This window comes from Sarcophilus harrisii, chromosome 2 (assembly GCF_902635505.1).
Source record: "Sarcophilus harrisii chromosome 2, mSarHar1.11, whole genome shotgun sequence".
NCBI classification, from domain to species: Eukaryota; Metazoa; Chordata; class Mammalia; order Dasyuromorphia; family Dasyuridae; genus Sarcophilus; species Sarcophilus harrisii.
In genome coordinates, this window is record NC_045427.1 from 470559818 (window position 1) to 470576480 (window position 16663).

Genomic DNA, 16663 nt, shown 5'->3' on the forward strand with positions numbered 1-16663 from the left:
TCATCTCATCTTTTCTGTGTGGCACTTGAATGTTACAATTTTCCTTACAGTGATGACATTAGAAGGTAATTTGACATTGTCCCCATTTTACATATGAGACTTGATGAAATTTTTAATTTGCTGCCTGGTCAGTTACACAGTATCTGAGGCAGGATCTGAATTGAATCCATGTCTCCTGATTCTTGGTCCAATGCTCTATTTGTACTGCAACTCCTCAAGGCAAGAAGGTCATCCACATAGACCTAGAAAAGATACCCAGAGGCCATGGAGTCCAGTTCTTTACCATGCTTACAGTAACATATTTATAATAGCTATTAGGTTTCTATTATTGTAAATATGTTTGTTATTGACCTTTTAAAAAAGTGATGGAGTCCCTAACATGGGCCCTCATTCTAGATTTTACAACTCTTGCTTTCAGACTTTGGGGAAGCATCTTGTCATAGTGAACCATATCAGGCACAGAAACCATTTACCTGAATTCATTAGTTAAGTACTTCTTGTTAGGATGCTCTATCTACATACAAAAGGCATTTCTTCACTTCCGCTTTCAAAAAGGTGTTGAGAACTAATGTTACTTTTTCTCACTGCTTTTAGAAAACAAATAGCTGAAGTAGCCCCATAGAGGTAACTCAGCTTTGCCTGCTGATAACTGAAATCTGAACTTCATAGCACTTATGAAAAGGAAACAGTTTAGCTCAATTTATAATAATATATTGGTCTGCAGAGGAAGTGCAGACTGAACCCTGCTGCCTCAAGTACATACTCCAGGGGTGTCTGATGGGGAACGTGTCGGGTGCCTGTAATAAATCCACAGCCCATGGAAGTGAGTGAAGGCCCCTCTGGCTGTGCCTGAGGACACGCTTAACTGGGGTTGTCACGGTTTTACTTTTAAATTGGAATCTTTGCCCTAATCTCAAAGTTAGACATGACCAGATTTGCAAGCAGATTTACAGTTTTCACTAATTTTCCAACCATGACTTCAAAACACACTTAGTGGGGGAAAAATATACTCTGGTCTTTCTCAAAGAAGGATGATTTACTTTGCCCCAGATGTTTTCCATCGACTGAGTGCTGCTTGGGAGTTTGGGACTTAAAGCAACTTGGAGACAAGCTACGGATTTGTTTTTTGTGGGGGTAGATTCTAAAGTGTAAGAAGCACCAAAACATTATCTTTATTAATTAGAAGATAGTCACCATCCAGGAGGATGTTGATGGGAGCAAAGGTAAGGGGTAAAGCTTATTTATACATAAGTATTTCTAGGCAAGCCATTTTTAATGTATCTTCCTTATTAAAAGTGTATCTCTATACCTTTATTTGCTGTAATCTAGCAGAATCTCATTTTAGTGTGACCAAACTTCCAGCAATCAGCTGCTCTCTTTACCTGTGAAGGAAGAATTCTCATAGTATATACAAATGGGGTCTTTGTTTCTGAATTCGTGGTCAAGAGGCCTAGGATTTTAGCAGGGCTCTGCTCCTAAGAACTTTTGTTTCTTTGGTTGAGTCAGTGAACTTCTAGACCTCAGTTTCTTTGTATGTAAAATCAAGTAATTAGAGAAAATGATCTAATATCCTGTGACTTTTATTTAAGCCATGTTAAATTGAGTGACAGCACAAGTGATTAAGGAGTTCTGAGTTCTAAACCTACCTGACTCAGTGAATTTTGCCTAACCTTTCTATATCCATTTTCCTTAGATATCCCAGGCTGACTTGTAGGGAAGGGAAATCTAACCCCATTTATCTGTGAGGTTAAATGAGTGTATCCGTAAGTTGCTGAATCAGTGCTTTGTAATAACCCCTGGCTTAACCACCATCATGGCAGAGTTATATGTAGCTAGAACTCTGAGAGTAGTTTTTATAGATTGTGCTAGCCTTTCTTAGGATATCTGGGGCTTGGAAGATTAATGTAGAAGGAGCAGGGCGTGGAGCAACCTGAAAATTAGATGCAAAATAACATGGAGATTAGCACCAGTTCTACCTTTTTTTTGAGTCATTAACTTGGGGCATTTCGTCTAATAGCCCCATTGAATGGGAAGAAAGAATAGTTTTATAGACTTCAAAGGTTCTAACAGGAGACCTTCTGGGACTAATCTCTGAGACTGTGGTATCTTTGTCAACCCGCCAGGTGGCACTCACTCATTCTCACCTCCATATAGAAATACTATTTAAAGTAAAAGCCTTTTGTTGTTTCTTTCTCTAACCCCATCCCCCACTCTCAACTGGCCAAGTGAGGTTAAATGTACATGTAATTTATGACTTAATCATAAATTCAAAATAATTATACTTTACTACATCTCAAGGGTCTTGAAATGTAGGTGCTGTGTTCTGCTTTCTGCTAGGGCCTAAGGAGGATAGAGAGACAGTAATAAATTATAACTTCAGGCTGCAGTTGGTAAGCTTGAGGAATTGCCATTTAAGTGGAAAGTGCTTGAACAGCCAAATGAGCACCTGTCATGTTTCTTTTCACTTTGAAAAGTAGAAAGGTGACAGCACAGTTTCAGCTGCTTGTCCAATATGAATCTAGGCTTTTCCTATCTTCTCTGTTATTGCCATGTTTATTGCTTGATGTTCAGCTCTCACAGTTCATGGGATGCTCCTTGCCTCCTGAAATTTCCATTTTAAAATATACAAAGAAGTGCAGACCTAGGCAGAAATGCATATAATCATAAACATGTTGTCTTGGTTTCCATCTCTTTTTGCACCCAGGTGAAATTAGGGGTGTGGATGTAATTGGATAAGTTCTGAGGAGAAGAGCACTGAGCCTGCTCCCGGGCACTTTTTCCATGAGATTATTTGCCCTATCCACCCTGAGACAAAAGACAATCTTTTTACTCTTCCCCTGTCCTTCTTCACTAATCAATTGTCAAAAAAGTAGAACTTGTGGATTACTCACCTAGGAGTAAATCCCCAGCTCTGTGCAGGATTTATTTCAACTAACAAGACACTAATGGCATTTTTGAATAGGAGAATTAGCACATTTCTAACTATTCTTTGTCTATACAGACCCTAAAACAGTTTCCAATCCTTGAACTAAGGTGTGTTAGGAGAAGCAAAGAGACATACTTAATACATTTTGCTTGTAGTTCATACCGCTGACTTAGAACTGGAAAGTAATTTAGAAGTCACCTTGTCCATTTTTCCTATACCACTGAGGGATCTGAGGCTCAGAGAAATTTCCTGGCAGGAGAAACCGGCATTTGAATTTAAGTCTTCTGACTCCAATTTCAACACTCTTTTCATTGATTATACTATTTTTTACCCTTCTTTTGAATTACATGTAAAAACAATTTAACATTCATTTTTCATTAAAATTTTGAGTTCCAAATTTTCTCCCTCCCTCTTTCCTTTTCCTCTTTTCTTAAGCAATAAGTAGTATGGTACAGGTTATATATACAATATTAATTTTTTAAAAATATCTCAATCATCCCTTCCTATTTCATACTATTTGATTTGATCTTTTTTTTCTATATTACCTTGCACATGATAGGTACTCAAAAATATTCAGGCAAAATAAATTATTGTGCAGTGACCCAATGATTTTGAACAAGGGCCTACTTGGAATATCCTGATTGGAAAAGACCTTGAGACCATTTATTCCCCCAACCTAAACCTAACTATGTAGGACAGTTCTGTTACCCTCCCTAGAAAGAGGTAATGATGTATCTGCTCCTTAGGATATACTGAGAGTATATTTCTCAACCTCTAACCTGTTCAGATATTTAACAGTACTTGCTATATTCTCCTTTATCTTTGCTAGATAATAACCAATGTAAAATAATTTTTGATGCTGTTGATGATAGCTCACATTTTTATATATTGCTTCCAGACTTACTAAGTTTCCTCCACAATAGCCTTCTTTTGTTGTTATTGTTTGCTTGCCTTTCATCTGGACCAGTGATTACATAATATAAACTCCTACTGAGCTGGTTTTTTTTTTTGGATGTAGCTCAATACTTGTTTTGTAACTTAGTTTTAAATATCTTGATCAGAGTCACTACCAAATGAGTCAAAGATGGGACTGAAACCCACTTAATAATGATGCTGAGGCTGATATTATGTCCATCTTCTAGACAATAAAACTGAGGCTCAAATTTGTTTCAATATAGCATGCATGTATTAAGTGCCTGTTCTGTGTTAGAAAGTGGGGCTGGAGCAGCTAGGTGGTGCATTGGATAGAGCACCAGCCCTGAAGTCAGGAGGACCTGAATTCAAATCTGGCCTCAGACACTTAACACTTCCTAGCTGTGTGACCCTGGGCAAGTCACTTAACCCCAATTGCCTCAGCAAAAAAAGAAAGAAAGATAGTGAGGCTTTCCAGTTTGGAACTGTGCTCAAAAAGTTATCAAACTGTGCATACCCTTTGACCCAGCAGTGTTTCTACTGGGCTTATATCCCAAAGAGATCTTAAAGGAGGGAAAAGGACCCATGTGTGCAAAAATGTTTGTGGCAGCCCTTTTCGTAGTGGCCAGAAACAGGAAACTGAGTGGATACCCATCAATTGGAGAATGGCTGAATAAGTTATGGTATATGAATGTTATGGAATATGATTGTTCTGTAAGAAACGACCAGCAGGATGATTTCAGAGAGACCTGAAGAGACTTACATGAACTGATGCTGAGTGAAATGAGCAGAATCAGGAGATCATTATACACAGCAACAACAAGACTATATGATGATCAATTTTGAAGGATGTGGCTCTCTTCAATATTGAGATGATTCAAACCAGTGCCACTTATTCAGTGATGAAGAGAGCCATTTATACCTAGAGAGAGGACCGTGGGAACAGAGTGGAACACAACATAGCATTCTTACTCTGTTGTTATTTGCTTGTATTTTGTTTTCTTTCTCAGTTTTTTTTTCCTTCTTGATCCGATTTTTCTTGTGTATTAAGACAACTGTATAAATATGTATACATATATTAAATTTAACATGTATTTCAACATATTTAATGTATTGGACTACCTGTCATCTAGTAGAAGGGGTGGAGGGAAGGAGAGAAAATTTGGAACAGAAGGTTCTGCAAGAGTCAATGTTGAAAAATTACCCATGCATATGTTTTGTCAATAAAAAGCCTTTTAAAAAAAGAAAAAAGAAAGAAAGTGAGGCTATCAAACCAAAAAGGAAACAATCTTTGCTCCTAAGGAGTTCACATTCTTCTTGGAGACCTTGGGCACAGCAGCATATTAGGACTACAACTTGAAATATAATAATAAACATACATTTGTCATACAGTCCAGAGTTAAGCCTGAGGTCTTACAATGGCCTCATCCCAGGTGAGGTCATGCATTTTGTAAGCTAATGAGTAAGTGATTTTAAATATTATAAGAGCTTAGTGTTGTTCTTAGTTCCATCTAACTAGTATCTCTCTACATAGAGAGGTTTTTGGAAAATCCCTTGAGCAGAGATTAGTCTGGTTAATAAAGTCACATTATATATGTTCATCTATTTCTTAAATTCAGTACTTCAAGGAAAATGTGCATTTGTTTTCCACAAAGATCTCAATCCTTCTTTGGCTAAATTGATATCCTTTATGAGTTGCACTGGCTGAAAATTTATATCCCTTTGTGAGCTTAATGAAGCTGCTCCTTGAATGACAAGAGTCTATCCTCAAGCCAGAGCTTGAGCTTTTCTGGTATAACCTTAGATAACATAGGCTCCCTTCCATACTGCTGTGAGAAATCATTCACATCATTGGGAAAGAATTTCAGTAGAGGTTACTTATCCTTAGTCTAAAAGTATAGATAATGACAGTGATGCTCTCATGCTTTGTGCTGGGTCAGATTTCCTCTCCTCTGTCATCAGTGATCTTTTCCAAGAGATGAAGGCATGACAATGGAGGAAGCCAATTTATTTTATACAACCTGTATTGCAACCTTGAGCTCTTGCATGTATCAGGCCTGGTTTTGATTATTCTTTTAGTCCGTTTTTAGCCTAGCCACATTTCTATCTTATTTGACAGATCTGAATGCTAGTAGAGTTTGATCACACCCTCACGGTGGTTTGACCTGTGCCAGATGCAGATAGTCTAAGGGCAGGCCTCACTTTCCTGAATGCCTGTTTTCCTACAGGGTGCTTCTCATTAGCCCAGCTTTTAAAGTCTTGTTAGGTCTCAGGGAGGAACCAGCAGGCTTCTTCTAGCTCTCTGGTGGAAAACTTGGGGAAATGGGGAGACAGGGATGGAGGTAAGCTTGGTTATATCAAGGAACAGCAATTAGGGGCACTTCCTGGCTTCTGCTTTAGTGCTTCTGTTATGGGCCAGAACTTGAAACAAGGTGCTAAGTCACTGGAATTGATAGAGACAATGATTTATGTGCTTAGTACTTATTAGAGTTCATACCTTTAAGAGAGCATATATAAGCTAGGAGCCTCAACCAGGATGCACTTCGGGAGATTCAGAGCCAGGATGCAGAGGAGATTCACAAGTCAGAGGACCGAAGCCCACAAGCCCACTTTCTCGGAGGTAGAGTCAGATTCATTCCATATTCCACCTTTGTGCTGGCTGGAGATTCAGAGGGAGCTAGAGGCTGAAGCTGGCAGAAGCAAAGGACTAGCGGCAAGAGCTCTCAAAACCAAGGAGAGAAATAGGCCTCTAAGAAAGCTGACCGGGCTATTTTGAAGGAGACAATAAAGGATTTGGACTTTAACTCCTGGCTGCATTTGAGGTGATTATTACACAGAACTGAAACTAAGACTGCCTCCAGAAGTCCCCCAAGAAACCTGCTCCCAGAGAACAATTATATTTTAGAGAAGTGAATATTATACTTCTTCACTTCATTTCATTGAAAGCTCTGTTCTCCAGACAACACTAGGGTAAGCCTCCACAGAGGAAGAAGCAGAAAAATATTTTGTTCACTCTATCCCTCAGCCTAACCTACTTTTCACAGGCTCTCCTTGTCTACCTGAATGTAATACCAACTCTTTTCTACATCTTTCCATTTCCTCCTACTCTCAAATCTCATTGAAAAATGGTTAAAAGTGTTACAGATTGGAAAGTGGAGAGATTTGAGGGAAAAGGAGGAGGAAAGCATATAGTAAGAAAGGGGAGGAGGTTTGAGAAACAAAGTCCGGGTTAAACCAGCTCTTTCTGAAATAGAATTAATTTCCCTATGTATATTTAAAGTTGTGAAAATGAATTATTAACCTCAAGAATTCAGTTCCTTCAACACCACAGCAGGATAGCCAGGCCTTCCAGCAAAGGACAAAGAGCAAGTTTAAACTCTGCAGCTTTGGAGTCCCCCTCATCTTTCTTTTAGCCTATTGAAAGAGGTTATGCTCTTATGGAAAATTTTATCTGTGATGAGATTTATGGAGTTAGCTTCTATCCTGAAAAGGGATATTTAGTTCCTTTGAGGAATGACTTAATAAGATCCCTATATGTCCTAAAAACTAATTTGTCTCCCAAAATACCACATTTATACTTAGTAAACAAGTACCTAGTTAGATCTGGCCAGTTAACAAATAATCATAGAAACACAGAATATCAGAGCAAGAAGAAATTTTACAGATTATGCCTGACTTTTTCTTACTTCACTCCTTATCCCTGTTTTATAACAGTAAACTGAGGTGAAATGACTTGCCCAGTGTCAAAACATCTGGTGGGTATTATCAAATTCGGGCCATCTGATGCTGAATTCAGCATTTAAAAAACTATATACTGCTATCATTTTCCCTTTGAGGAAGATTGATAAGGGGATATAGGCCTGCTTCTTGTAAGGCCACTGTATTAAATCACTGGGTGTGCACTTGTGGGTGACTCTGTTTTAGATCTCTACTCTTTTATGGAGGTGTGAATATCTCTTTCTTCAAAGGTAAAAAAAGACCCTGTATATTGTCCCTTTGGCTGTTAAATATGGACATGTTCTCACATTAGTAATTTCTGCAATTCTCCCAGGATTTGATGCAAATATCAAAAATTGAAGGACGTTCAGGGATGAAAACTTTAGTGACTGTAGAAAGTACCAGAGTGGGATACCAATATAAAGGGTATTTGTCACACACACACATACACACACACACACATATATATAAATAAATATATACATACATATATATATATATATATATATTACTTATATAAAGTAAACATGCAAGTTTACTTTAACTTAAAGGGCCCTTAGTGGAGGTGATGTGATGTAGCAGACTTGGGCGGGGGCAGGGCAGGGATGGTGATGAGTAGGATTTGTGCAATGAAAAGTTCAGTCGCACCAAGGAATACTCTTGCTGGTGAATTCATGTGTGAAAAGAGGTTCATGCTAGTATGAAGGACTAGACACTAATGTTCAGAATTTGGTTCCTACGTTGATGGGGTGTGTCACATTTAACCATCAGATAGCCAAAGATGGGACTTTTTTCTTTCTCCATCTTGTTGAGTAAGTTTTCTAGACTGTCTGGGTTTCTTAATTGCAATCAACAAAAGGTGGTTGGTTAATTTTGTTTTGCAATGTCATTGGCATTCTTTTCTGCAAACAATCCATGCCTCATTAACAAGTGGCGCTTTCATGTTTCTTCAATAATAATAATAAAAAACTAATCTTCTAAGACTGGAACTGTCATTTCAAATATCCCTCGAGACTCCTTGAAGTCTCATACCCTCCTTGAATCTTCAGCCACTTTTATACAATTAGAGTTTTAGACAAATTACAAACTCTCAAATTAAAATTGCTAGGTTCTTTCTGAAAGTCATAAAGGATTAGAGACAGTTGGAAGCAATTTCAAGAGAGTTCCTCAATTAAAGGGTTGCCAAGAGTTTAAATGAAGGTGCAAACGTGAAAATAATACTTCTAATACTCTTTTTGCCACATGGACCGAATCAGATTAGTTGCTACTGAAAGGAACAAAAGCACTTAACAAATCTCTTCATTAGGATGATTTCCCCTTAATGATGTCTGTGGTTCTTAGTATTAATAACACAGAAGTTTCTGGGATTCTTTTGGGATTTGCAAGACTGATCTTGACTCTTTGTGACTCAGGTATCACTGTCTGCACTCACTGTTTATTCATTTCTCAGGATCTTGGCTGGAATCCATAAAAATGTTCATTACCTAACCTAGAGCCAGGTTTCAAGCAAACATGTGATATGAATGCTTCCTTTTTCTTTACCATTCCTCACATCCCCCAAACAGGAAATCTTCTTCCTCTGTCACCCCTAAAATAGCCAAAGTCAGCTAGTCATATTACTGAATTTCTGGAAAAAGGGAAAGTGGAGCTAGAGTTCTGACCTTTCAGCCTCCATTTTCTGGACAGGATATAGGATTTGAATACTTTTCTCCTGGAATAATCTGCTTTGATCCTTTTGAATTGAATTAGGCCTTTCCAAAAAAAAAAAAGAAATTATCTATTTTATCTCATTTCCAGACTACAAAATAAAATATATGGAAGTTATATGGAATTGTTATTGCTGGAAATGTAGCTGTTAAACACCTTTTAAAGACTGGGTAAGAGACAGTGTGGCATAATATACAGAAATCTGGCCCTCAGAATCAGGAAGGCCCAGATTCAAATCCTAGGTCTTTGATGTGTACTAGGTCTTTAGTTCTGGAAAAGCAATTTAATTTCTCAATGCCTTGGACCATTTTCTAAGACTTTAAGTTGCACAGTAAAGGCTGATCTGACTTAATTTGAGGGGATTACATTGATCCAATCCAAAGGTGGGGGGAGGGAAGGAAGACTGGATAGAGTAATTAAGGAAGATTGGATAGAGTAATAAATTGTGGATGTTTTCAAAGTATTTTAGCTTTGTGTGTGTGTGTTTTGTAATTAAGGAAGATTGGATAGAGTAATAAATTGTGGATGTTTTCAAAGTATTTTAGCTTTGTGTGTGTGTGTTTTTAATACAATATAGACTCCATCCTTTTCCTTGGTTTTCTCTATACAAAATTTATACTTTTTTTCCAGATATAAGCAGCCATTAAGGAAGAGAGGGAAAATGAGCTGATGATGTTGAAATAGAACTGAGCATTGTAACATTCGGAATTTAACAAAAAGATAAACTGAGGCAATTTTCCATGCAATATAACATTTATCAGCAGGGACAATTCTGCCTGTTAATAAGTGGGTAAGTGGCTTGATTCTATTTATGCCAAAGACCCTGAACAAAAGGACAATTTCTCTTATAGGTTTTGGAGAATGCAGAATAACTAAGAGGACAGGAGAGATGACACCACCTATTTGAGAATAACAGGATTGGTTAGAGAGCTGAGGTGCAAGGAAAAATATGATTGGTTTGAAGTTTGGTAGTAAGGGCTATCAGTTACATCCTCTTTCCCTTCCTTCTTTCCTGAGACTAAGACATGCACCCAATAGGAAATAGTGGCTGAGACTTTTGGATAACAAACCAATTCTTTAAGGGGTAGCTTGGTGATGTCAAGATATTAGTCCTGATTCGCTTGTGTTCATCCCCCAAGATCAGCTAAATTCCTTGAGACAAGAATAGATTGGTGATTATCAGGAGAACTGGATTTCTAAACTTATTTCATTACATAGGTCAGCTGAATTCTGAAGTAAATTTAGAGACAAAGAACTATGACTTAAGCAGTTACAGGACAAAAGCAATAATTTGTAAATCAGATCAATAAGAAAATGAGATATAGTCAATTCAGTCTTCTTAGCCGCATACACTTATCAAAGGAGAACCTAAAAATTTATCTATTGTGGGTTGTATTTCCTCAAATTCATGTTGCTTCAAGACAGATTTTGTAGTCATTTTTATTGATGCAAAAAGTTGCAATAGTTTCATTAGATGGTGAGCTTCTTGAGGGCAATATGACTGTCTTTTTTTTATTCCTAGCACTTAGCATACGGGTACCTAGCATATGGTAAGTGCTTAATAAATGTTTATTGATTCTGACAATAAATAGGAGCCATTTTTGTTGTTGTTGATTATCCAGAAAAGTGGTCTATGGTGCTAGTACAAGAAATAATTTCTTGCTATATGAGGAGTACCAGGCTTTCTTTTTTCTAATAAAAGATTTTATATCTAAAGTAACACTTTTTTGACATGGTGCTTTTTCTGAGTTGACTGAGTAATTGAACTCCTGCTACTGCACATCCTACTTTGAACTTGATAGTAATATTATGCTGTCAGTTTTTACATAAAGTAGTCCTAGGCTTGAATTATGTTCTTCTGATACTTGGTGATTTATTGTACTGACTGGTCCATTGCCTAAAAATTGAGAGGGGGAAGAAGGCTTTGAATTGGGGAAGAATAAAGAAGAATGCTTTGGGCAGAGGTGAAGGCTATCTTTCAGTAATACAGAAAGTTACAAACTGTCTCAGAAATTGAAAATATTTATATTCTGAAAAGAAATCCAATAGGAGAGAAAAGTAAGAACATTTGTGAAGAAAACTTCTTTAAAGAATTAAATGTCAACTTATAAAATATAATTTTTGTTCTTCTTGAGGACTAAATTTACAATTTGCTTTCATTCTCCAGTTGGTAATATACAGTAATAAATAGCTTATTATTGACAGGTATTTTGTAATGATGTAAATTTCATTTGTTCAATTCTGTAGTAAGTTGTTTTGTTTTCTTTTTCTTCTTTTAGATGATCTTAATATAACCCATCAACATTGTGTTTTGGCTGGTTTGCAACCTCGATTCAGTTCTACCCACAGAGTGGCAGAGGTAAGTAATAAAGAAAATCTGCTGGTGAATTTGGATGCATTAAGTAGTAGTTAAATGATCACTTAAAGCACCACCATCAACAAAGGTCCCATCTTCAATATGGCCTCTGGGATAAATGGAAAAATAGTAATAATATTTGAAAAGAGAATATCTCTTGTTTTATTTAACTTTAACCTTAAAAATGCAGAACTATTCTATCTTACCTTGGATAGGGGTGGTCTAATACCATGGGATCATATGATTGTAATAGATTGGAGTCCCTAAGGAGAAGTGGCTGTATGGGAGGTTTCATCCTTATTCAGCAGGATAAAAGGTAGGAAGTGGCTACAGAAGAGAATGGAGGTGTGTTTTTGTACTTGTGCTCCTATATGTTCTAGCTATATCTGGGTTGGGGATGGTGGCAAATTTGCATTTTCCTTAACTTTTCAATTAGGTCTCTGGGCATGTGATTGTTAATTTAGAGGCAACTTCTGTGTTGACAAGGAATTTTGCAATTCTTTCTAACTATACTCTTATCCCAGACCTCATTGCTCAATTGTTTGACTTTTAGAGTAGCTAGGGTCCTTGGGACATAGAACATAAATTGAAGATCAACAGACCAGACTTGTTCTTGAAAGGACTTGGAATGCCAAAGGCCACCTTAATGAATAGTTTGGTTGTCATTGCCAGTGTCGGAATAGCAGAGATGAAGGAGATCATTATTTCAGAAAAATTTTTGATGGTGTTAAGATGAATACACACCAGCATAGAACTTAATCTGTCTACTCCTCATTCTGTACAGTTCTTGTTGCTTACCTCCATAGAGGATCTACCTATCATCACAAAGGGCTATTCTTCTTTATGAGTTGTTTTATTTTTTCAATTTCTATTTTTCTTTTGGATAAGTTTTATTGATTTTTCATATCTTTATAGCAGTTTTTTCCCATCTCACCCCCACAAAATTGAACCCTCCAATAAGGCAGATATCTGATATGGAGACCATTTCTCATAATATATATGTTATATTGCCTTCTATGTGCCTGTATAGAATATCTGCTATGCGATAGAAAGTCTGTGTCACTAATTCTTTTCCAGGATCATCACTGGGTTTTTCATTACTTGGAATCAAACTTCCATGTAGTGATCTTTTCATTCATGTTGTTGTAGTCATTACATACATTTTCTTGGTTTTGCTTCACTTTGATGCGAATCACAAAATTTCCCAGAATAGATGGACTAATTTATTGCTCCAACAATCATTCAGGGTGTGGTATGCCCTACAAAAACCATTTTCATTTATAATTGTTTATAGTCTTGAGCTTAGTTGCTGGTTGGGCATTGGTAATGCCTGGTGGAATTCTAAGAATGCTATGCTTAGTGTCATCTTCAATTTAATTCCAAATCCATTGCTAGGAATGAAGGAACAGGATATAGAGTTGTCATTCTAATTGTTATGAATATCCTTGTCCTTGACCCTAATTGTCCTGACCTTGACTCATTAATGACTACAGTGTTTAATTACCCTTTAATAAGTAAAGGGAAATCTATTTTTGGTCTGTAAGATTGACTACAATATCCCTAAAAAATGTCACCGACTCTAGATAAGGTAGATATTTGTTTTCTCTTGTCATTTCTATTAAGACTCTCTTTTTGTAAAGTGTACTTTGAAGTTATATTTATAGGTATTTTCTGTGTTCTGGCGAGTTGTCATAGATATGTATTTTGGAGTGATTTTTGATAGAATTTCTCATTTCCTTGATTGTATAAGAAAGATTTCTGATTAATCTCTATTATATGGAAGGTTGACTTTTAGTTTTAGATGGCTACTATATGCCATTGTAAGAATCATATATTCTTATGTTTTATAATATAGTTTTAAAAATAATTGTTTTGTCAAAATTTTGTCTGTATTGTTATGTATTTTATTATTTATTAATTTTATTAGATAATAGTACATAGATGCTATCTAATAATATATTTTGATAATAATATTAGATCAACCCAGTATCCCTTATATAAATCTAACCTAATCATTGTATATATAATTTTTTTGATATGTTACTATGTCTCTTACCAATATTTTATTTAGAATTTATATGTTGATATTCACTAGAGATATTTGTGTATTATCATTTTTGGTTTGATTTCTCTGGTTTACTAATCAAACTCTTACTACTGGATACAAATTCCTATTCCTTCCTTTATATTTTGTGCCTCAGGAAAAAGTTTATACTTAAATTCCTGCTACCCTAGACAAAAGGGAAAACTTACTTGTCTATCTTCTCAAATCTTGGCTAGTTTTCACCTGAACCTACTAAAGAAAGCACTCCCTCCTCTCACATTTTTAGAGGTATTCCTTTGCATCATGTTATCCTATATATTATGAGTTTTTTAATGAGAGGTTGAGATTTTTCCTCTTAAATTCCTGGTATTCACTTATTTTTTTCCTGATTTTCTTGTTATAACTTTTAATCTTTTGATCCTCTATTGATATTCTCTTTGCTTTTTCAGTGAAAATTTTTACATTTCAGTATTTTTCATTCTTTAGCAAAAGGGTAAAGTTTTATTTTAAATGAAGAAAAATCTGATTGGGACAAGAGTTTTTTTTAAAAAAAAGAAAAATAAACAACAAAAATAATCTTGTTCCCCAAATTCATTTCTTTCTTGGTCCTGCCCTAGCCACATAAAAAATAAGCATTTCTTAATTTTTCTTTACTTGCTGTATTTGACATTTTGCTAATTTGTTTATTTTTCTCGTTATGATACTTTGCTCATCTAGGTATATTTTGGAATACATGATTCAAGCTTCTTTTTTTTAACTAAAAATTAATCTGTTTTCATTGGTGTTTTTTTTAGCTCAGTAATGAAGGATTTGGTGTTTTTAAATGTCAGCTATTGTCCTTTACTCTTTGGAATATCACATTTCAGTTCTTCCTTTGGTTTCTTATGACCATAGTGTAATTCTATAATTTTGTGACTTTTTTCCCTTGGAATTTGGAGAATTTTTTCCTTTCTCACTGAAGAATATATTCTTTGATATTATAAGCCTGAAATCTGATTGCAGTATTTCTTAGTAATTTAAATTCTGAGATTTTTGGTATACATGTTCAATTGGATTCTCTAATTTAAACTTTGCCATCTGTTTCCAATATTTCTTGGTAGTTTTTCTGAGTCATTTCTGAAGAGAATGGCATTCAAGGTATTTGTTGTTGATTTTAAATGTTTTTCTGTAATGTCTGTAAACCTTAGGCCATCTCTTTGTACTCTATTTCAAGTTCTAATAGTGTCTCTCCTGGATCTATTTTCCAGGTCAGTTGTTTTTCTAATGAAATATTTTATATTTTCTTCTGTTTTTTCATTTTTTTTTTTGGATGTGTTTGATTAAATCTTGATATCTTATAGAGTCAGTAGCTTTCACTGGCTTTATTCTAACTTTTAAGTTATTGTTTTCTTCAGTTAACTTTTGTACTTTTTTCCCATTTGGTCAGTTGTACTTTTTTAAGGAATCGTTTTCTTTAATGGGTTTTGGTATCTCCTTTTCTGTTTGGCCAGTTCTACTTTTAAAACAGTTTTCCAAGGCACTGACTCTTTTGATAATTCTCTTATATCATTTTCATTTCTTTTTTCCAGTTTTTTAAATTTATATTATATGATTTTTCATCTCCTTATTAAATTCTTCTATGAGTTCTTTGGGCTTGAGACCACTTTCCATTTTTCTTTGGGGTTTTTCCTATAAGTGTTTTGACACTATTGTCCTCTTCTGAATTTGTGTCTTGGCCTTCCCTGTGCTCACAATAACTTTCTATGATCAGATTTTGTTTTTGTTTTTGTTTTTTGCTTTTTCCCTTTCTTTTTTGAGCTCTGCTCCCAGGGTGGGAGGAGTATAGTCTCAGGCTTTTTGTGACAGTTTCTGCAGGTCCTGGATGTTTATTTGGTACTGCACCAGTGCTGCCCTGAGACCCAAGGGTGACGTCACCCTCATGTTTGGTGCTGCACGGAAAGGGGGGCAGTAAAGGGAGGAGTAGTTTGTGGGGTGGTTGTCACTGCTGAAAGCTGTGGGATCTGACAGCTTACCTGGTACTGAGCTGGGTCCTAGGGGTGGTATCTGGGGTATTTGAAGGCCCTGAGGTGTTTCTGCATTTCCCTGGGGCTACACTGAAGCTCTTGGAGGCTGGCTGCTGGAGGCTGCCTCATTGCCTGGAGCTATACTGAAGCATGTGAAGGTCTTTTGTTTTCATTTTCTTTTGAACACTGGGTTATTAAATTTTTTTTTTAATTCTTATTTATATATTCTCTTCCATTGATCAACTTTTCTACTTTTTAATCAAAATACCAATTAGTTTTATGATTATTGCTTTGTAGTATGATTCAAACTCTGAAAATACAATATCCTCTTCTTTCCTATCTTTTTTATTATTTTCTTTAAGATTCTAGACTTTTTTATTCCTTTAAATAAATTATTTTACCTAGCTTTACAAATTGCCCCCTGTTAATTTGATTAGTAAAGCACTCATTTAAAAGAATATTTAAGTAGCATCATCATCTTAATTATATTGGCCTGGTTCAACTTGGAGAAATGACTCCTTTGGTGACATGATTCATTATTTCTTTTTAAAAAGTTTTATAATGTATTTATATGACTTGAATATGTCTTGATAGATTGGATCCCAAATATTTTTTGCATTTTATTATTATTTTAATGTCTCTCTTACTTGTATTACTTTATCTTGTATTTTCTTATTATCGTATAAAAATACTAAGGATTTTTGTAAATTTTTTTTTGTATTCAGCTACTTTACTGAATTTACCAAAAATTTTTTTCAGATTTGATTGTTTGCTGATTATATGAGGTATTCTAAGTGAACCATTATTGTAACCAAAAACGAACTTTTCTTGGCAATTACTATTTTTTAATCTCTTATTGTTATAGTAACATTCGTGGAACTATATCAAATAATAATGTGGAAAAAAGAGTCATCTTTGCTTTATTCTTGCTTTTATTAGAAAAACTTGCATTATATCCTCACTGAAAACAGTGCTTGTCCTTTTGGGGAATCTAAGGA

At 35.6% G+C, this 16663-nt stretch overlaps 1 protein-coding gene across 3 annotated transcripts in view; it reads left to right on the forward strand.

Moving 5' to 3' along the window:
• FTO (FTO alpha-ketoglutarate dependent dioxygenase) overlaps positions 1 to 16663 on the forward strand; it is a 433221-nt gene that overhangs the window by 159780 nt on the left and 256778 nt on the right. For all 3 annotated transcript variants that reach the window (XM_031954519.1, XM_012553818.3, XM_031954518.1), the window contains exon 5: positions 11542 to 11621. In XM_031954519.1, the coding sequence (XP_031810379.1) occupies positions 11542 to 11621 (80 nt within the window). The remainder of the gene's footprint in view (positions 1 to 11541; positions 11622 to 16663) is intronic.